The 17,211-nt window shown below is 33.5% G+C and overlaps 2 protein-coding genes across 2 annotated transcripts; both read left to right on the top strand.

The window, feature by feature from the left end:
* Positions 1 to 4,591: 4,591 nt before the first annotated feature.
* On the top strand, positions 4,592 to 5,986 carry LOC131860075 (putative UDP-rhamnose:rhamnosyltransferase 1). The gene has a single exon (XM_059214432.1). It carries the CDS (start codon positions 4,592 to 4,594, stop codon positions 5,984 to 5,986), a length of 1,395 nt encoding a protein of 464 aa, XP_059070415.1.
* A 6,456-nt stretch (positions 5,987 to 12,442) lies between these two features.
* On the top strand, positions 12,443 to 12,943 carry LOC131065347 (UDP-glycosyltransferase 79B30-like). Its single transcript, XM_057999838.2, has one exon. It carries the CDS (start codon positions 12,443 to 12,445, stop codon positions 12,941 to 12,943), a length of 501 nt encoding a protein of 166 aa, XP_057855821.2.
* The last annotated feature ends 4,268 nt before the right edge of the window (positions 12,944 to 17,211 follow it).

Here is a 17,211-nt window from a genome sequence, read left to right as displayed (position 1 = left end):
TTTCAAACTTTTTATAGACTAAGTGACACGTCAAAGTCAACCAAGGCAAGACAAGAAAAGAATGGGCAACACAAACTCGGCTCTGGTGGTTATATGAAACTTGTTGCACGAATTGTAAGTATCTCATGTAAATGAAATATTGCATCAAAACATTAATAAATTGCAAACGATTTTTTTTTAATCAAACAATGCAAGCAAAATTCACAATACAAAGAAAAAATGCAGGGCTCTGAATTCAATAGAGTGCCCATAGAAGATGACAAGAGAATTGCCTACCAGCAAGGCTATTCAGCGGTGGCTGATCAGCTATGAGAATTGAGTGGGCATACACAATATTCGAGTGCATCCCTCACACAGGTAAATATGCTAAATGGAAATTGTTTCAGATTGAATACTTTACCAATAATCTAATTGTTGTTGAGTTCCAACATAAAGTGACTATGTTTGTTTTAAATAAGCAAGCAATGATAACAATGTGCATGACATTGGAATGCAGTTTGCTAATCGTGGAACACCACATGCACATGAAGGTCTGGATGTGCATCCCAGTAGTGGAGGTATTCATTTTCTATTTAAATTTATGTATTTATTAATACAATTAAACATATTAATTTGTAATAAGAGTAGTAATTAATGTAACCTTTTTTGTTAATATTTTAGAGCATGTAGTCGGTGGTGACCAAGTGGAGCATGATCTGGGTACACAACATCAGGAACATGATGTTCCCCACTCAGGTAAAGAGGACCATTGTTATTCCTTTAAACAAATATAATTGCAATTGGTGTTCAACATTAATGTAACCTTTAGTATTTCAACTCCAGATGATCTAGAGGGTGTTGAGCATGTTGAGGTTGAGGCTAGATAAAATGATGTGGCTCCATCAGGTAAAGAGCACAATAGTTATGTTCTCTAAATTAATGAAATACTTGTAACAATAATAAAAAATGTTTTAAACTTAACCCATTTCTTTGTTATTGCAAAGGAACCCCCTCTGCTTCAGTGTCCTCATCCTAAGTATAGGACTAGGCATACATCAAGATCACGAGCAGAGGGTGGAACAACTGCAGAGGGGGGAAATGATGAAGAAACCGATGTTCCACTTAGTCTTTTCATAGCTTCAAAGAAAAAACAAAAAAAGAAATGATTGTAATTTACCGTATTTGATAATGACTGATTTTTATGTGTTAGTGAATGTAATTATGTGCTAATTAATGGTTATGGATGATATGTGTTAATGAACGTTATGTGATATTAATGAATGAATGATATATTTTATTAATGGTAGAATGAATGAATGAATGAATGTTATAAGATGTTAACAGGTAATTTAGAGTGATATTAGTGGGGGCGGGGAGGGGCCAAATGAGCTTCCACCTTCATGTGGTTGGCCCTGTTAAGTAGAGAATATTAAACTATTCTCGAAACCAAGTGAAGCTCAAGAAGATAACACACTTTTCAATATTTCATTATGTTGCACAGTTAATCTTATTGAATAATATATATTCAATCTTAATTGCAGGGTCCAACAGAGCCTACACGAACAACAACACCACAAGTTGCTGGGTATAATGAACTCCCATATTGTCTTGTATATACATGAACAATATGAGTTGCTTCTAGTGTTGATATCCAAGGCGAGACTGCAAAAGTTATGAATATGCCTCATCCTTGTAAGTTTTTTTATTACTTGTCATTTTCTTTAACATTTTGTTACTTCATGAATGAGATGTTTTCAGATGTCTATTCCATGAATACCTTTGTATTGTATGCTTCATGATCTCTCTTCTGATTCAACTCTTTATATGTCCTAAAATTTTATGAGCCTAATAGCTTCTACTCTTGTTGATAGTTTGGTGGCTTTGAACAATGGCTCCTTCGAAGAAGCATGATCCTTGTAATTTTGGCCTTCCATGATGTGAAAAAGAGGTTATGTTATGAATAATGGTCCAGATGATTTAGTTATTTCTTATTATGTTGAGTATGAGTAAATTTGGGCTTCCTTGGCTATGGTCACTATTTTGTACTAACTATTGTCATTTAGTGTGTTTTGAGAATGGACTTCAAGTAATCATGAGGGTGGAAACAATATTCAAGTGTAAGGGGGTATGCGACCTTGACCAAGGGATGAAAGTACCGGGAAAGTACAAGTGACTCATGTGTAGATCAATGTATCATTCACCTATTAATTCCTAGTAACATTCTCAAATAAACAAGCAAAGAGCTATGTTGAGTGCATATATACATTTTATGCTGCCATGATATAAGTAAGATATCAAACATTTAACTTAGATTGATTTGCAATTTCATTCATAAATATTAGATCTTCCTTGCAATTTCATTCTTGGTATCTCTATCAATCATGTTGATAAATGAAAATCCTAAACCTCTCTCATTGATGCATGAACATATAGAACGTTGTTGTTTCTACCTAGAGGATTGTAGGAATTGCTTTCAAAAGCTATCAAAAAATTGTTAAACCTTAATAGTCCAAGAATCTCTAAATTCATTGGTGAGAGGCCTTCTCAAGTGAAAACTTTTAGTGAAGGTTGTGTAACATTATTTTGAGAATGTATGGTAGTGCATGAAGGTTGTATAATAGTGTTGGGAAAATTATAATAATGTTAGAAGGCGATGACTTATGATTTTGTAGTGAGTAGTATTCTATAAGATCATAGTGGGTAGTTTAAATGATAATCATTATAGTCAACAATGTTTATGATAATCTATAATGACTAGTAACTAAAAAGTAGTGTTATATACGAAAACTAAATGATAGCAAATAGTCTAGTGTTAAAAGACTTAATATAGCCTATTTTAGATGCTATAAGTATCTAGAAACCTCTAATAAGGTTATGAAGATATTAAACATGCTTGGGGTAGAGTTTTTGGGTACTAGTGTATTACAAAGTTTAGAAAGGGTTTTCTTTCATTTCTTGAAACCCTAGACCCATGACAGTCATAAAATATGACATACCCATAAAGGAACAATGAGGGTCCCTAAGTGCATGTATATCTTGATTGTTGCTCCTCCACTCAACCCTACCCCTATGTAGAACATGTTACCCTCTCACCAAAACTCCAATGCTCCTTGCATGGAGGGAAATAAAAAATTATTACCTTTGTTGACAATAACTCATATTCCTCCAGTCAAGGATTTATAGTATCAAGTTATTAAGCGTTGACTTATATTTTTATAATGGCAAGGTTATCTAGTATTAAGTGGTGATACAAGAATACACAATTGATTATATATATTATCAAGCATATATATCTTTAGCAAAATTATTTAAAATATATCTAGAGAACGATACCTCTTCAAATATTTTATACAATTTTATTAAAGATATACATAGTAGTTATTACTTAATCTGAGATGTTCTTATTAGGTAACCCATCTACCATTATGTCTAAATAGTAATAATTACAACAAAACACTTCAATCTAGATTTTGTCATTCAAAGATAAATAAAATGCACATAGAAAGAACAATAGTTTTAATCCAGGATGTTCTTATTAGGTAAGGTATCTATGATTATGTCTAAATAGTAACAATTACAACAAAACATTTCAATCTAGTTTTTGTCAATCAGATACAAATAAAATGCTCATAGAAAGCACAATGCTTTCCCTTTCTCCTTAAATGAACAATTGAGAATTAAATACTTATACATACAAGGTACTAGTTAATGTGGATTTTGCAGGATTAATTTTTATAAATAGGTAAAAAAGACAAAGAGTTATTTTGTTGTACACAGACAAAATTATTTTAAAAAAAATGTTTTAATCAATATCTTAAAAAAATCATTAATAAAATTTAAAAGTCCTAATGGTGAGATGATGTTATGTTGAAAGATTTAAGTTTTTTAGTCATGCATATATGTAGATTTGGTGGGATTAAATTTTTATCCTAATTAATTAAAAATGACGAGTATAGATGTTAGAACATACATTTGATTATATTTACTATCTATCATGTATATCTGTAATAAATATATAAAATATGTGAAGACAATATTTTTCTCTTCATATATTTTATGTAACTTTATCAAACATATATATGCTAGTAAATTGCTCATTTTAGATATTATTATTAAATAAGTTATCTACCATTCAATTTCAAGTGTAAAAAAAAAGGTTTCTAAGATATTATTATTAAATAAGCTATCTGTCATTCACTTTCAAGTAGAACAAAACCTTTCAATTGAATAATTGTCAGTCAAAGATTATTAAAATACTCTTTAAATGATCAGTTGGAAACCAAATATTTTACAACATAACAGAATACTTATCACAACAGAAAACAAAGACATTCCTAATATATTTATTAGAATTTATCACAATAGAAAACAGAGACATACCTAACATATTTATTAATATTTCGTAATCTACATGTTGTTATTAGATAAGCTATCTACCATTCAGTATAAGAGATGCAACAAAACCTTTCAATTCAAGAGCAGTCAGTCCAAAATAAATCACGAGAAACATTAGAGTACCTTTCAATTCATGAGAAACACGAGAGTTTCTCTTTCTCTTTAAATGAGGGATTGGGAACCGATTGATTACAGCAAATAGCCTTAATTGTAAACAATGGCAGATCATCGCCAGCTTCACGTGGTGATGTTCCCTTGGCTTGCACATGGCCATATAACACCCTACCTAGACCTAGCCAAGGGCCTCCTCTCTCATGGCCTCAGAATTTCCTTCCTCTCCACTCCGCTTAACATTGCACGGATAAAAAAGCAGATAGTGCCTGGAATTGAGCTGGTGGAGCTCCCATTACCATCTGTGGATGGCCTGCCCTCAGGCGTCGAGTCCACCGCAGGTTTATCAGAGATAGGAAGAACAGACTTAGTGCCGCTGCTCGTCCAAGCGATAGATCTTTGCGAGGAGCCCTTAGGAGCTCTCCTGAAACTGCTTTCCCCAAATTTTGTCATACATGATCCGTTATTGTACTGGATTCCTCGGGTTGCCAAGAAAAAGGGCATTCCCACTATAAATCTCATGGTGGTTAACATGGCTGCCATGAGTTTCACAATAGGGCAGCTCAGGCAGGGACTGCCCGAAATCCCAACAGCCGAGGATCTGACTGTACCGCCACCCGAATTTCCCTCATTGGGCGTCCGCCGCCGAATTTTTGAAACCCGGAAGGATCTGCCGTTGTATCAAAACAAGCGGCATAACATTTGTGATGACCTCGCCTTCATGGATCGCCTTTCCCTGTCTGTGGAGGAAAGCTGGGCAACGGCTTGCAATACTTGCCGAGAGTTGGATGGGAAATTTGTGGACTATTTTCAAAGAATCACCGGGCGGTTAATGTTTCCCGTGGGGATTTCCATGCCCAGCCTGCCGCTGCGGCCTGATGCAGACCGTTGCTTGGACTGGCTGGACAAGCAGCCTGCTCGTTCTGTGGTGTTTGCGTCCTTCGGCAGTGAATGCGTTTTCACCGCCCAAGAGCTCGGTGCTCTCGTGTTAGGCTTGGACGAATGTAAAATTTCGTTCTTGTGTGTTCTTCTTGGCAATGCGGCAGCTGAGTTACACCAAGGCTTTGAGGATCACACCCATGGCAGAGGACTCGTCATTACAGAGTGGGCGCCTCAGTTGCATATCTTGAACCATCCTTCCACTGGAGCATTTCTTTCACATTGTGGGTGGAATTCTGTAACTGAAGGCCTGAGGTTTGGACAGCCTTTTGTTGCTCTTCCAATCCAGTACGAGCAGGGCATAACTGCAAGACTAATTGCTGAGGATTTGAAGTTAGGAGTGGAGGTGAGAAGAAACGAGGAGGATGGTTCTTTCACTAAGGAGGACGTAGCTAAAGCTGTAAGAGCTGTGATGGTGGAGGAAGAAGGCAAGCGGATCAAATCCAATGTTGAGGAAATTAGTAGGGTGCTGACCAGTAACGATTGCCAAGTCCGTCGAACAAACATCCGCAACTTTGTCTCTGCTCTCAAGGACAAAGCCTCCAGCAAACAAACTGTCTGATAAATATGTCTACGTTTATATCTATATCCATATTTATATTTCTAGGTGTTTGTGTTATTGTATTCCTTTTAGTGCTTTCAAATGGTTTAACTGTTTGTTGGACTATTAAGGTTTACTCTAATAAAGTCACCTTAGTGACTTGCAATTTTTCATTAGTTTATTAATGTTTTTATTGAATAATTAGTTACTTTCTTGTAGGTTGGTTATTCAAGAAGTTATATTGGAGAGGTTTTGATAAAGCTATAATGTAATACATTGAAAATCAACTTTCAATAATATCATTGTTATTTTATATTTAAAATTGTGTAAATGTAAATGTTTGTTGATTTTTACAATACTGTTTTATCCAGTAACTTTCATATCACTCAATAATTTCGAAGTCAACAAAATTACTTATTTGATTTGTCATATATAAAAAAATGTTGATATAGGAAGGTTTCATTTTTATTTTTTCTAATGAAAAATAAGTAAAATTTTTATTTTTCTTAATTAGTTGTTAGATTTTGTTTGGTTTTTCACTTCATGACAAATCTATTTGCAATTTATACTAAGATAAATTTTGTGTAATGGAACAAAAGGGAACTTGAATATTAAGTTGTTTCTTAGTGTTTTTGTTGTTCCTATGAATCAGGCTCTTTGCATGGAGGGTATGCTACTCATGGGTATGTCTGACCTCTCCTAGATTTTGTTTGGTCTTTCACTTACTGATAAATCTATTTGCAATTTATATTGAGATAAATTTTGTGTAGTGGAACAAAGGGGAACTTGAATATTAAGTTATTTCTTAGTGCTTTTGTTGTAATTTTTAGGAGGAAACATGTTTTAAATTTGGGGATATGTGATGCAGGAGCACCTAGGTCCTAATTTCCTTGTTTTTGCAAATTTTGGCTTATACTGACCTTAGCCAAGTCAGTGGTGAATAAGGACTCCAGGTGGGTCCAAGAGTGAGTATTTTGGCAATGTGGGTTCAGGTGGAGTTCATTTTATCTAGGTTTGCATTTTTGTGTAGTTAGTGTGTTTTGAGTAGTTTTGACCTTTTTGGTTGGTCAAAAGTGTCAAAAATTGACAAAAGCCTTAGAGGGTGTTAAGTAAGCCTTAGACCTATTTAAGATGTCATATGTGATGACTGGGTATAGGTCTCTTAGGTTGGAGAGACCAAAAGTGTCAAAAACACAAAGTTGCAAAAGTTGCAAAAAGTTGTCATGACAACATTTGAAAGTTATCATGACAATTTTTGCCCTAAAGCTAGTTAGCGGTGGATTTAGGGATTGCTCAACACCATGGAAGGACTCCACATGTGGAAAAACTATATAAACCTCCTCCTACACATTTTTCAAGGTTGGTGTACTTGGATTTTGAAAGCAATAATAAAAACAAAAGATTTTGGACTGCACTTTTACATTGTTTTTGTCAATTTTGCATTCTTATGAAAGCTTAATGGATTGAATCCATGAATCCAATGATGGATTGAGATTCAATAGTGTATTGCAGAGTAGGCTTTTCATTTTCAAGAATTGTAATTATTTTTTACTACTATTGAAGTGATTTGATTCACAAATAGCCAGTTTTGGCTTGTAAATAGTCTTTTCTTTGTAAATATGGTTGCCCCATGAATCCCACACATGCTGCCATCGCGGATAGTTGGGGTATGGTTGGCAACCTTTTGTATAGTGTAAATATGCAGTTTCAAGTGTTGGTTAAGTGTTTGATCATGAATGACACCTCTTCCTAGGCGAGTCTAGGAGCAACCTGGTTAGAGAAGAAGAGGGGAAGAAGTGTTGAATAATGCAGAGGTGAAAGAAAAAGCACCATTTCTGAATTTGGAGGAGTTCATGGAGTTGGGATAGACTTGTATCAATAAGGAGGATCCTTTGAAGATTCCATCTCATAGAAAAACCTCGAATTGCCTACTCACTGCCGGTGTAAGCCCTTGAAAACCCTACAAACCCTCAATTTTAGGGTTCATACCTTGTACGGATATACCAGAGCCTCAAACCACAAAAGTCCATTGGGCATGGGTATATCATTGAGGGAAAGCAAAAATTGTTTGGGGAAAATTTGATTCGTTTTCCTCCAAGCCCAAAAAAACCGGTCTAGGAGGCCTAATTAGCCCTAAATCCTTGTAGCCCTTTTCCGGGCAAGATTGTGAAACCGGTAGGAAATCTTAAGATTGCAACCTACCAAAGGACTCCATATGCATAAAAAATATGTTAAAAGACCCTAATACACCTCTGCAACATCTCATGTCAATTGGGGGTCAATATGACAAGTTGAGGCTAAGAGGCTAAAATTGAGCACTAGAGAAGTACAGTGAATTGATAGGGTTCCTAACCAAAACACCTAAAGCAAACACCCTAGAAGGGACAAGAAACAAGCCCTAGAAGAGAGTGAGAGGGACATAGAGGCCCAAAGAGAAACTAGGTTTGGTGAGTTGGTGGAATTGAGCAACATTAACTAAGGAAGTGTTGAGCAGGTTAGATAAACCACATCAATATGTAGCAAGAATTATTTTTGCATGGAGGTGTCAAAAAAGATGTCAAAATGCATCAAATAATTTTTTTTGTTAAAGTCATAAGAAATATTGACCTTTTATTATTCTTTGGTGAATACTTGTGATTTATTCCAAAACCCTACTTTTACAACTAGTTCCTACATGTACAAATACAAATTCTACTAGTAGAGCCTTGAAAATCCATTAGAGAATTCAATTTTCAAGTTAGAAAAGTAGATATACTAATCGCTATTTGCATAACTTAGATCTAAAATGAAGTTGGGGCTTTAGATGATAGTATAATATAAAAAAATTCATACTTTTCCAATTTTCTTGATTTGAATTATGGTGTTCATAACAACATAATTAATTCATTGATTATTTTAATAAATTTCTTGAAGAGTCTTGGGCTTTGGAGGAGGACTAAATTCTTCAACTATATTGGAAGTTGTCTTAGAAATTTCATTAGTTTCTAGGATTCATCATTATCTATGTCCACTTCTCTAAAAGGTAATCTCAATGTTAACTAGTAGTTCAGCACAATTTCTTATCTTATATCACTTCAAAATAATGAACATTAAGGCTCATTAGTCAAATATAATATATTACAAGTTTAGGATTCCAATAAAATATAACACAATGCTAATATTTTTTGTCTCTTCTCGATTAGTAGCTAAATTTTGTCTTCTTGTACCTCCTAAGGCATAAATTATTTGTATCCATCATTATATTTTAATATCCATTTTACATAGTCTTATTATAGAATATTTTCATCATATGGTGTACACATGTGGATCTAATTATAATAAACACAACGGGGTTGACTAAAGTAGACTGCCCATTAACATTTTTATTTTTTAAATTTTTCTTTAAATTAATTTTATTTGTGAGAAAATTATTCAAGATTGTAATGTCATTTGAACAAATAGTTGGTATAATATAAAAATTTCCTAACAAACCCAGATAAATTGAATCGATTTCTCTCTAGTGTATATGCCCTAGATAAACATGCCATTTCTACCTATTTGGCATTTATATCCAAGATATGACATTAGTTGATGTGCTCTAATGACTTTGTCTAGTCACTTTCTCCACATTTTCTTGATTACTTTTTATTTTAAATCAAAGCTTATCAATTACATTTTAGGACTATAGGTTATTCAAAACCTCAAATAGGCCTTATAGTCCTAGAATTATGTCAAAGAAGGTACATCAACCTATGCTTATTTTAGTAATCAATGTATGTTGAAAATTTTATTTGGAACTAATTACATGTTGATTAAATGTGGTTTGATCTATTGATCCTTTAGATATGTATGTAGTGTCATGTCTTGGGAAATCCATACTAGTAGTATGAATGGAATAATCTATAGTAGATTATTCTTTAGTTATTTCTTCATAGGCTTCTTGTCATTATGATGTATAGTCATAGCATGATCATCCTAATCTTGTTCTTCACTGATAGATTCATCTTTCTTTAGAAGATTTACTAGCCTCTCAAATATGGGGGTCATCTCAATGACATTCAAAGTTCTTACAAAGACCTTGTATCTAGATGGTAGTGCCCATAGAACAAATGGCACCAAAACTGCATCATCAATTTTTTCTCGTCATTCTTGTAAGGAAGCTCTCAACTCTACAATCCCTTTGAGAATGGATTCTAATTGTTCGCCATTCTTCATCTTCAAACTGTGTAGCTGGCTTTGCAATTTTAAGATCTGATTCCGATTCTTCACCTCATACACCATTTGGAGCTTGTCCCAAAGTGCTTGTTCCTTCGCCAGCGAGTCATGGCAATAATCGGTTTGGTAGCTTGCGCTAACCAGAGCGGCCAGGGCTTGATTCCTCCCACGCTGCTGTTGGCAGAACCCTAATTACAAGGGAATGAGAACTGTACATTGCATCTTTCAAATGATCCAACGATGCCACTTATCAATGAAGAAGCCACCACAAACTGGACTCGCTAGCAGGATTTGAATCGCAATATACAGTGGCTCTCTCAAGCTCCAAATAAATGACCGATCAGGATCCAGATGTGCGTAGTGGCTAGCTAGGCTGGCATGGTGGGCACAACAGTCGTGGGTCTCGGGTCTCGGGTTCTTTTTAACTCCTCGCAATGATGATGAAACAAGAAACTAAAATGATGCCGTCTAAATATATCAATCATATCTAGAACTCTATGCACAGTAAATTAGAAGTGCATCCTTCTCTCTACCATCAATGCCAATATTCTCTCGCTGAGCGAAAACTGATACAGAGAAAAAATAAATAGTAATGTTGAAGGATCTAAACAATGCTAGCTCTGATACCATATCAGAGAATTACTGAATAGTATTATTATCCAATGCATTCTCCCGTGGAGTGTGCAAATATATAGGAAGAATACAAGCAACCGTGTGCTCTAAAATAGCAGTTATGGGTATAACCAAATATAAATAGTGGTCTAAATGAACTAACAAACTATAACAAATCAAACAAATATCAATAACAACAGACCATATGCGTAATGATGGAATATACCAACAATAAATTTATAAGTGAAGATGTTTGAATTTACAGTAAAACCATATTGATTATCTAGCATATATATCTTTAATAAAATTATATTAAATATATGGAAATAATATTTTTCTCTTAATACATTTTTTGTTACTTTATTGAAAAGATATATACTAGTAATCTGCTAATCTAAGATGTTATTATCATTTAAGCTATCCACCATTTAGTTTCAAGTACAACAAAACCTTCCAATCCAATAGCTTTGGTCAAAGTTTATTAAAATACTCATGAAAAATACTAGAGTTTGTTCTTAAATGATTGGTTGAAAACCAAATGCTTCACAAGATAATAGAATAGTTATCACAACAGAAAACAAAGACATTGTTGATATGTTTATTAATATTTATTAATCTTAGATGTTATTAGATAACTTATCTAGCATCCAGTCTAAGAGATACTAAAAAGCATTTCAATTGAATAGCAGTCAGTGAAACATGAGAAACACGAAGGTTTCTCTTTCTTCTTAGATGAAGGATTGGAAAAGTCAAAAAATATTGAAAAGCTTTACTTTTTATACATATGTTAAAAAAACATGATTTGTTGTGTTGTATTCAAACAAGACACATTAATGATTATTATAATGTTATTATCATGTAAGCTATCTACTATTCAATTTCAAGTACATTGAAACCTTTCAATTGAATAGCTGTCGGTCAAAGGTTATTAAAATACTCAAAAAAACTCGAGTTTCTTTTTCTCCCTAAATAATTGATTAAAAACTAAATGCTTCAGAACATAAGAGAATACTGATAGCAACAGAAGAAGAAAAAAAAAAGAATCATTACTGATATGTAATTTATTAATTTATTAATCTAAGATGTTATTATATAACCTATCTACTATTCGACCTAAGAAATACAAAAAAACATTTCGATTGAATAACAATCAGTCAAAAATTACTCATGAGAAACACGAGGGTTTCTCTTTCTCCTTAAACGAAGGATTGTAAACCAATTGATTGCCGTGAACAGTTTTAATCATAGACAATGGCAGATGATAGTCAACTTCAATGTTCCCTTGGTTTGCACAAGGCTATATAACACCCTTTCTAGACCTAGCCAAGAGCCTCCTCACTTCTGGCCTCAAAATTTCATTCGTCTCAACTCCGATTAACATTGCATGGATTTAAAAGAAGATAGTTTCTCGAATTGAGCTAGTGGAGCTCCAATTACCACCCGTGGATGGTATACCTACAGGTGTTTGAGTCCATGACAAGTTTATCAGAGATAGGAAGAACAGACTTAGTGCCGCTTCTCTTCCAAGCGTTAGATCTTTGCAAGTAGTCTTTTGGAGTGCTGCTGAAACTCCTTTCCCCAGATTTTGTCAAATATGATGCGACACTGTGCTGGAATCCTCGGGTTGCCGAAAAAATGGGCATTCCCACCATAAATTTCATAGTAGTTGGCATGGCGGCCATGAGTTTTGCAATACGACACAACAGGGAACGACTGCCCGATATTCCAATGGCCGAGGATCTAACTGTACCGCTACCCGGATTCCCCTCATTGGTTGTCCGCTTTCGAACCTTTGAAGCCCGAAAGGAAAGTAAGGGCCTCACCTTCACAAACTGCCTTTCTATCTCTGTGGAGGAAAGCTGGGCAATGCTTAGCAATACTTGCCGAGAGTTGGAAGGCAAATTTGTGGACTATTTTGAAAGAAGCACCGAGCCGTTCATGTTTCCCGTGGGGATTTCCATGCCCAGCCTGCCACCTCGGCCTGATGCAGACCGTTGCTTGGCCTGGCTGGATAGGCAACCCGCTCGTTTTGTTGTGTTTGCGTGTTTCGGCAGTGAATGCCCTCTCACCACCCAAGATCTCGCTACTCTCCTATTGGGGTTGGAGGAAAGTGAAATTTCATTCCTGTGTGTTCTTTTTGGCCACGCGGGGGCTGAGTTGCAGAGTGTCTAAGGTTCGCACCCATGGCAGAAGACTCATGGTTACAGAGTAGGTGCCTCAATTGCACATTTTAAACCATCCTTCCACTATAGCTTTTCTTTCACATTGTGGGTGGAATTTTGTGACAGAAGGCCTGAGATTTGGATTGCCAATTGTTGCTCTTCTAATCCAGTTCGACTAGCCTTTAGTTGCTAGGCTAATTACTCACGAATTGAAGATGGGAGTGGAAGTTAAAAGAAATGAGGAGGATGGTTCTTTCACTAAGGAGGACGTAGCTAAATCTGTCAGAGCTCTGATGGTGGAGGAAGAAGGCAAATGGATTAAATCCAATGTCGAGGAAATTAGTAGGGTGCTGACCAGTAACGATTGCCAAGTCCGTCAACAAACATCAGCAACTTTGTCTCTGCGCTCAAAGACAAAGCCTTCAGCAAACAAACTGTTTGATAAATATGTCTATGTTTATATCTATATCCATATTTATATCTCTATTGAATGTTGTCAAGGTTCCTAGTTTTCACATGTTTTAGTTTCTTTTAAAGGGAAGAAAATAGATGTTTCCGTTATTGTATTCTTTTCAGTCTGTTTGAAATAGTAGAACTATTTCGTTGGAGTTTACATTAAGAAAGTCATCTTAACGACTTGTAATTTTTAAGTAGTTTAATATTGTTGTTATTAAATAATTTGTTATTTTGTTGTAGGTTGATTGTTCAGAAGTTATAATGGATAGGCTTTATAAAAGCTATAATGTAATACATTGAAAATCAACTCTCAATAATATTATCATTATTTTATATTAAACACTATGCAAATGTATATGTTTTTTGATTTTTCTAATATTGTTTCTCCAAACGGCTTTTATACCACTCAATAGTTCTAATAGCTATTGTCAACAAAATTGCTAAAAGACCAGCCTAATTTAATAAAATATATATTTTGTATATGTATTTTAGGAGTGTCTTTACATTTATTTAATATATATTGTCACATGTCATACTCTTTTGAAAATCACAGTCATGTCTAAAATAGACAACTATTGTATAATGTTGTTATGAAATGATGTATCTTCAAATAGTGCAATGAATTTCTGCTCTAGTGTTGGAATCCTCTATTATGCTTAATAGAAAAATATTAAAATAAACATTTTTTTACCAAATGAACATTTATTATAGGTACCATATCATAATCTGTCATAATTTATTATTCTATGTCTTTAGTAGAGATAGTCATGTTTTCAATGTGAAATATTTGCTTATTTGATTTGTCACATATAAATAAATGTTGATATGGGGAGGTTTTATTTTTTAACTTTTTTAAAATGGAAAATAGGTAGAATTAAGAGTTTTCTTAATTAATTGCTAAATTTTGTTTGGTTTTTCAATTGTTGACAGATGTATTTGCAATTTGTATAAAATATGGCATAAATTATGTAAGAAAACAAAGGGAAACTTGCATATTAAGTTTTTTCTAGTTTTTTTGTTGTAATTTATAGGAGGAAAAGTCTTCTACACTTTGGGATATGTAGCAAGAATTAATTTTGCATGGAGGTGCCAAATAAAGATGTCAAAATGCATCAAATTAAATTTGTGGTTAAAATCATAAGAAATATTGATCTTTTATTATACTTTGGCATATACTTGTGCTTTATTTCGAAATCCTAATTTTACCACTAGTTTCTACATATACAAATACAAATTCTACTAATACAGGCTTGAAAATCCTTGTAAATTTCAACTTTCAAATTTAAAAAATAGATGTTTTAATTCCTATTTGCATAATTCAAATATAAAATGAACTTGGGGCTTTATATGATAGTGTAACATCAAAAATTTCATACCCTTTAAATTTTCTTGGTTTGAATTATGGTGTTCATAAGAGCATAATTAATTCATTGATTCTTTTAATAATTTTCTTGAAGACTCTTGGGTTTTAGAGGAGGGATAAGTTCTTCAAAGGCATCTTAGGATTCATCATTATCTATGTCCACTTGTATATTATGGGAGGATTTTGTCATATCCTCAAACCCTTCATTAAACTAGAAATCCCTAGTTTGTAACACATTCTCTAGAATAAGATCGTACAAGCTATACCATTTTTAGTGTATAAACATCTAAGTTCAGGAGCAATCCTACATCAACAAAAAATAACTCCATTTTTTCTTTTAGTTCAATTTAGTTTCATTGTGCTTCTGTTGGTTCCTATAGTTTCTTGGGACAATATATAAACTCAAACCACTTGGAATTTTTTCGGTTATAAACATCAACAAATTTGGGAGGTTTCATAACCTGTGTTGGAATTTGAAGAGGGTTTCACAAACACATTTTATTTTGACACATTAAAAAAAATAGAAGATGGCATAACCCATGTTGACTTGTAAAGAGGTTTTCACAACCTTGTTGACTTTTGACAAGGTTCTCACAACCTTATTAGATATTGATAGCACTTTTACAGCCACTTGAATTTTTTAAATGAATTCTTATGTGATTTTATTTTAACTTCTATAACTTGTATAAATTATGAATGAAATTGTCTCTATTTTATTTTAGAAAGAATTTTTCTTGGAAAGTGGTGTTAGATTTAAATTATTGCTTCAAAATTAGTTATTGGCCTTCAACAAGGTTGTCATAACTTTAGCAATAGCCAAAGCATCACTCAAAACCTCTTTATTGAAATTTTTTCTACAACACAGGGTTAGAGTTCTGCAATGCTTTCAAAACCATCATCAACCATTGGAACGGTAGTCACAAACTTGTTGGCACACAAAGAATTTTGATAATCTCTAAAGAAAGGAAAAAAAGGATTCTTTCAATAGTGTCATAAGTGGAATCATTGGAAAGGAGAAGATAAAAAATACTTACAAAAGAGGTTTGGTGATTTGTGTTGGTTCATAAACCTATATTGACTTTTGACAATGTTGTCACAACCCCATTTTATTCCCATGAGTCTATTGCAGCCATTGTGTTAATCAAAGGAATACTTCATGATATTGAGAGATGAAAATGTAGAGTTTATGAACATCCAAAGTTGTTTTCTGAAGGAATTTTGGAATGTTCAAATTTTTTCTCGGTTTCAAATCTATTGGTAGATGTTTACAAGGTTTTGAGAACCTTTCAAACCTTTAACAAGATATTAAATAAATCTGAATTCCTAATACTTAAAAGATATTTTAAGCTACATCATGATGTTTTGATTAAAGGAATCAATTATAACAACTAATTGTTCTTATATAATCTACTGTAAACAATATATAAGGGAAGATAAACATTTTCTTGAAAAAATGGTTGGATTATGGATAAAGACTAAAATAAGTTAAGTGAAAGATTCTATGTTGATGAATAATTTTGTGTCATACATAAATAATTGTACTCCTCAAAGATAATTTTAAAATTTCTTCTAGATTTGGATATGTTGACTATCAATAATGTTGTATAATCATTTGTTTGGTTAGTTGTTAGATTTGTTTTTCTAATAAGACCACCATTTCTAGACGATGTCACTTTTGTTTTATCATTATAGGCAACAAATATGTGCTTAATATTCCTCTCAACAAATTTATTTTCTATAATATCATCATGCATGTAATAAATTATTCACATATATATACTTTTAAATACTTAACATTTCTATTATTACCACTCCATACTTCTTGATGAGTTATTTTCTCAAAACAAGTTGTAGGAGATCTATTCAAATCATGAAATGATTATTGACATCAATGCAAAAAACCAAAGGAATATCCATGGATTATAATATGAATGATTGTTAGAAATTAGGATTTTAGGACACTAATCACTATAAAAATTGATATAAAAGAACTAAATTAAGAATCATAGAAAAATAAAGTTAACACATTACACAAGATATACATAGAGAAAACCCTTTTGGTTGAATAACCCCAATAAAGAACTATTTTATTAAAAGACTTACAAAATATAGTCTATAATAAAATAGACTTGAACTTCTTAATTCTAGGCTTTCTCACACCTCATGAGATCGCTCTTTTCCACCATTTGACTTTCATGTATGGTTTTGGGCCCTCTCCCACTTTATCTAATTAGAACGAAATAGACTTGAACTTAGGGACACTTCTCCTTACTTCCATGTGGCCAATAGTACCTTTTATGCATAGTGATATATCTCACTATGTAACTTTGTATTAACATTCTCTCAAATGATAGAGAAGTTCGTTAAATATAGGAGGGAGGGTGGATTTAATAGTGTGAGATTTTGCCAAGATCAAGGACACAATGAAAACCATAAAAGAGAGATAATAGTATGACAAG

This window comes from Cryptomeria japonica, chromosome 11 (genome assembly GCF_030272615.1).
Source record: "Cryptomeria japonica chromosome 11, Sugi_1.0, whole genome shotgun sequence".
NCBI lineage: Eukaryota > Viridiplantae > Streptophyta > Pinopsida > Cupressales > Cupressaceae > Cryptomeria > Cryptomeria japonica.
The sequence above is the reverse complement of the archived record's forward strand: the minus strand, read 5'-3'. Positions and strand labels throughout refer to the sequence as shown.

Excerpts from the sequence above, each read along its gene's own strand:
- LOC131860075 (XM_059214432.1), top strand. The coding sequence starts at position 4,592 with ATGGCAGATCATCGCCAGCTTCACGTGGTGATGTTCCCTTGGCTTGCA.
- LOC131065347 (XM_057999838.2), top strand. The coding sequence starts at position 12,443 with ATGGCGGCCATGAGTTTTGCAATACGACACAACAGGGAACGACTGCCC.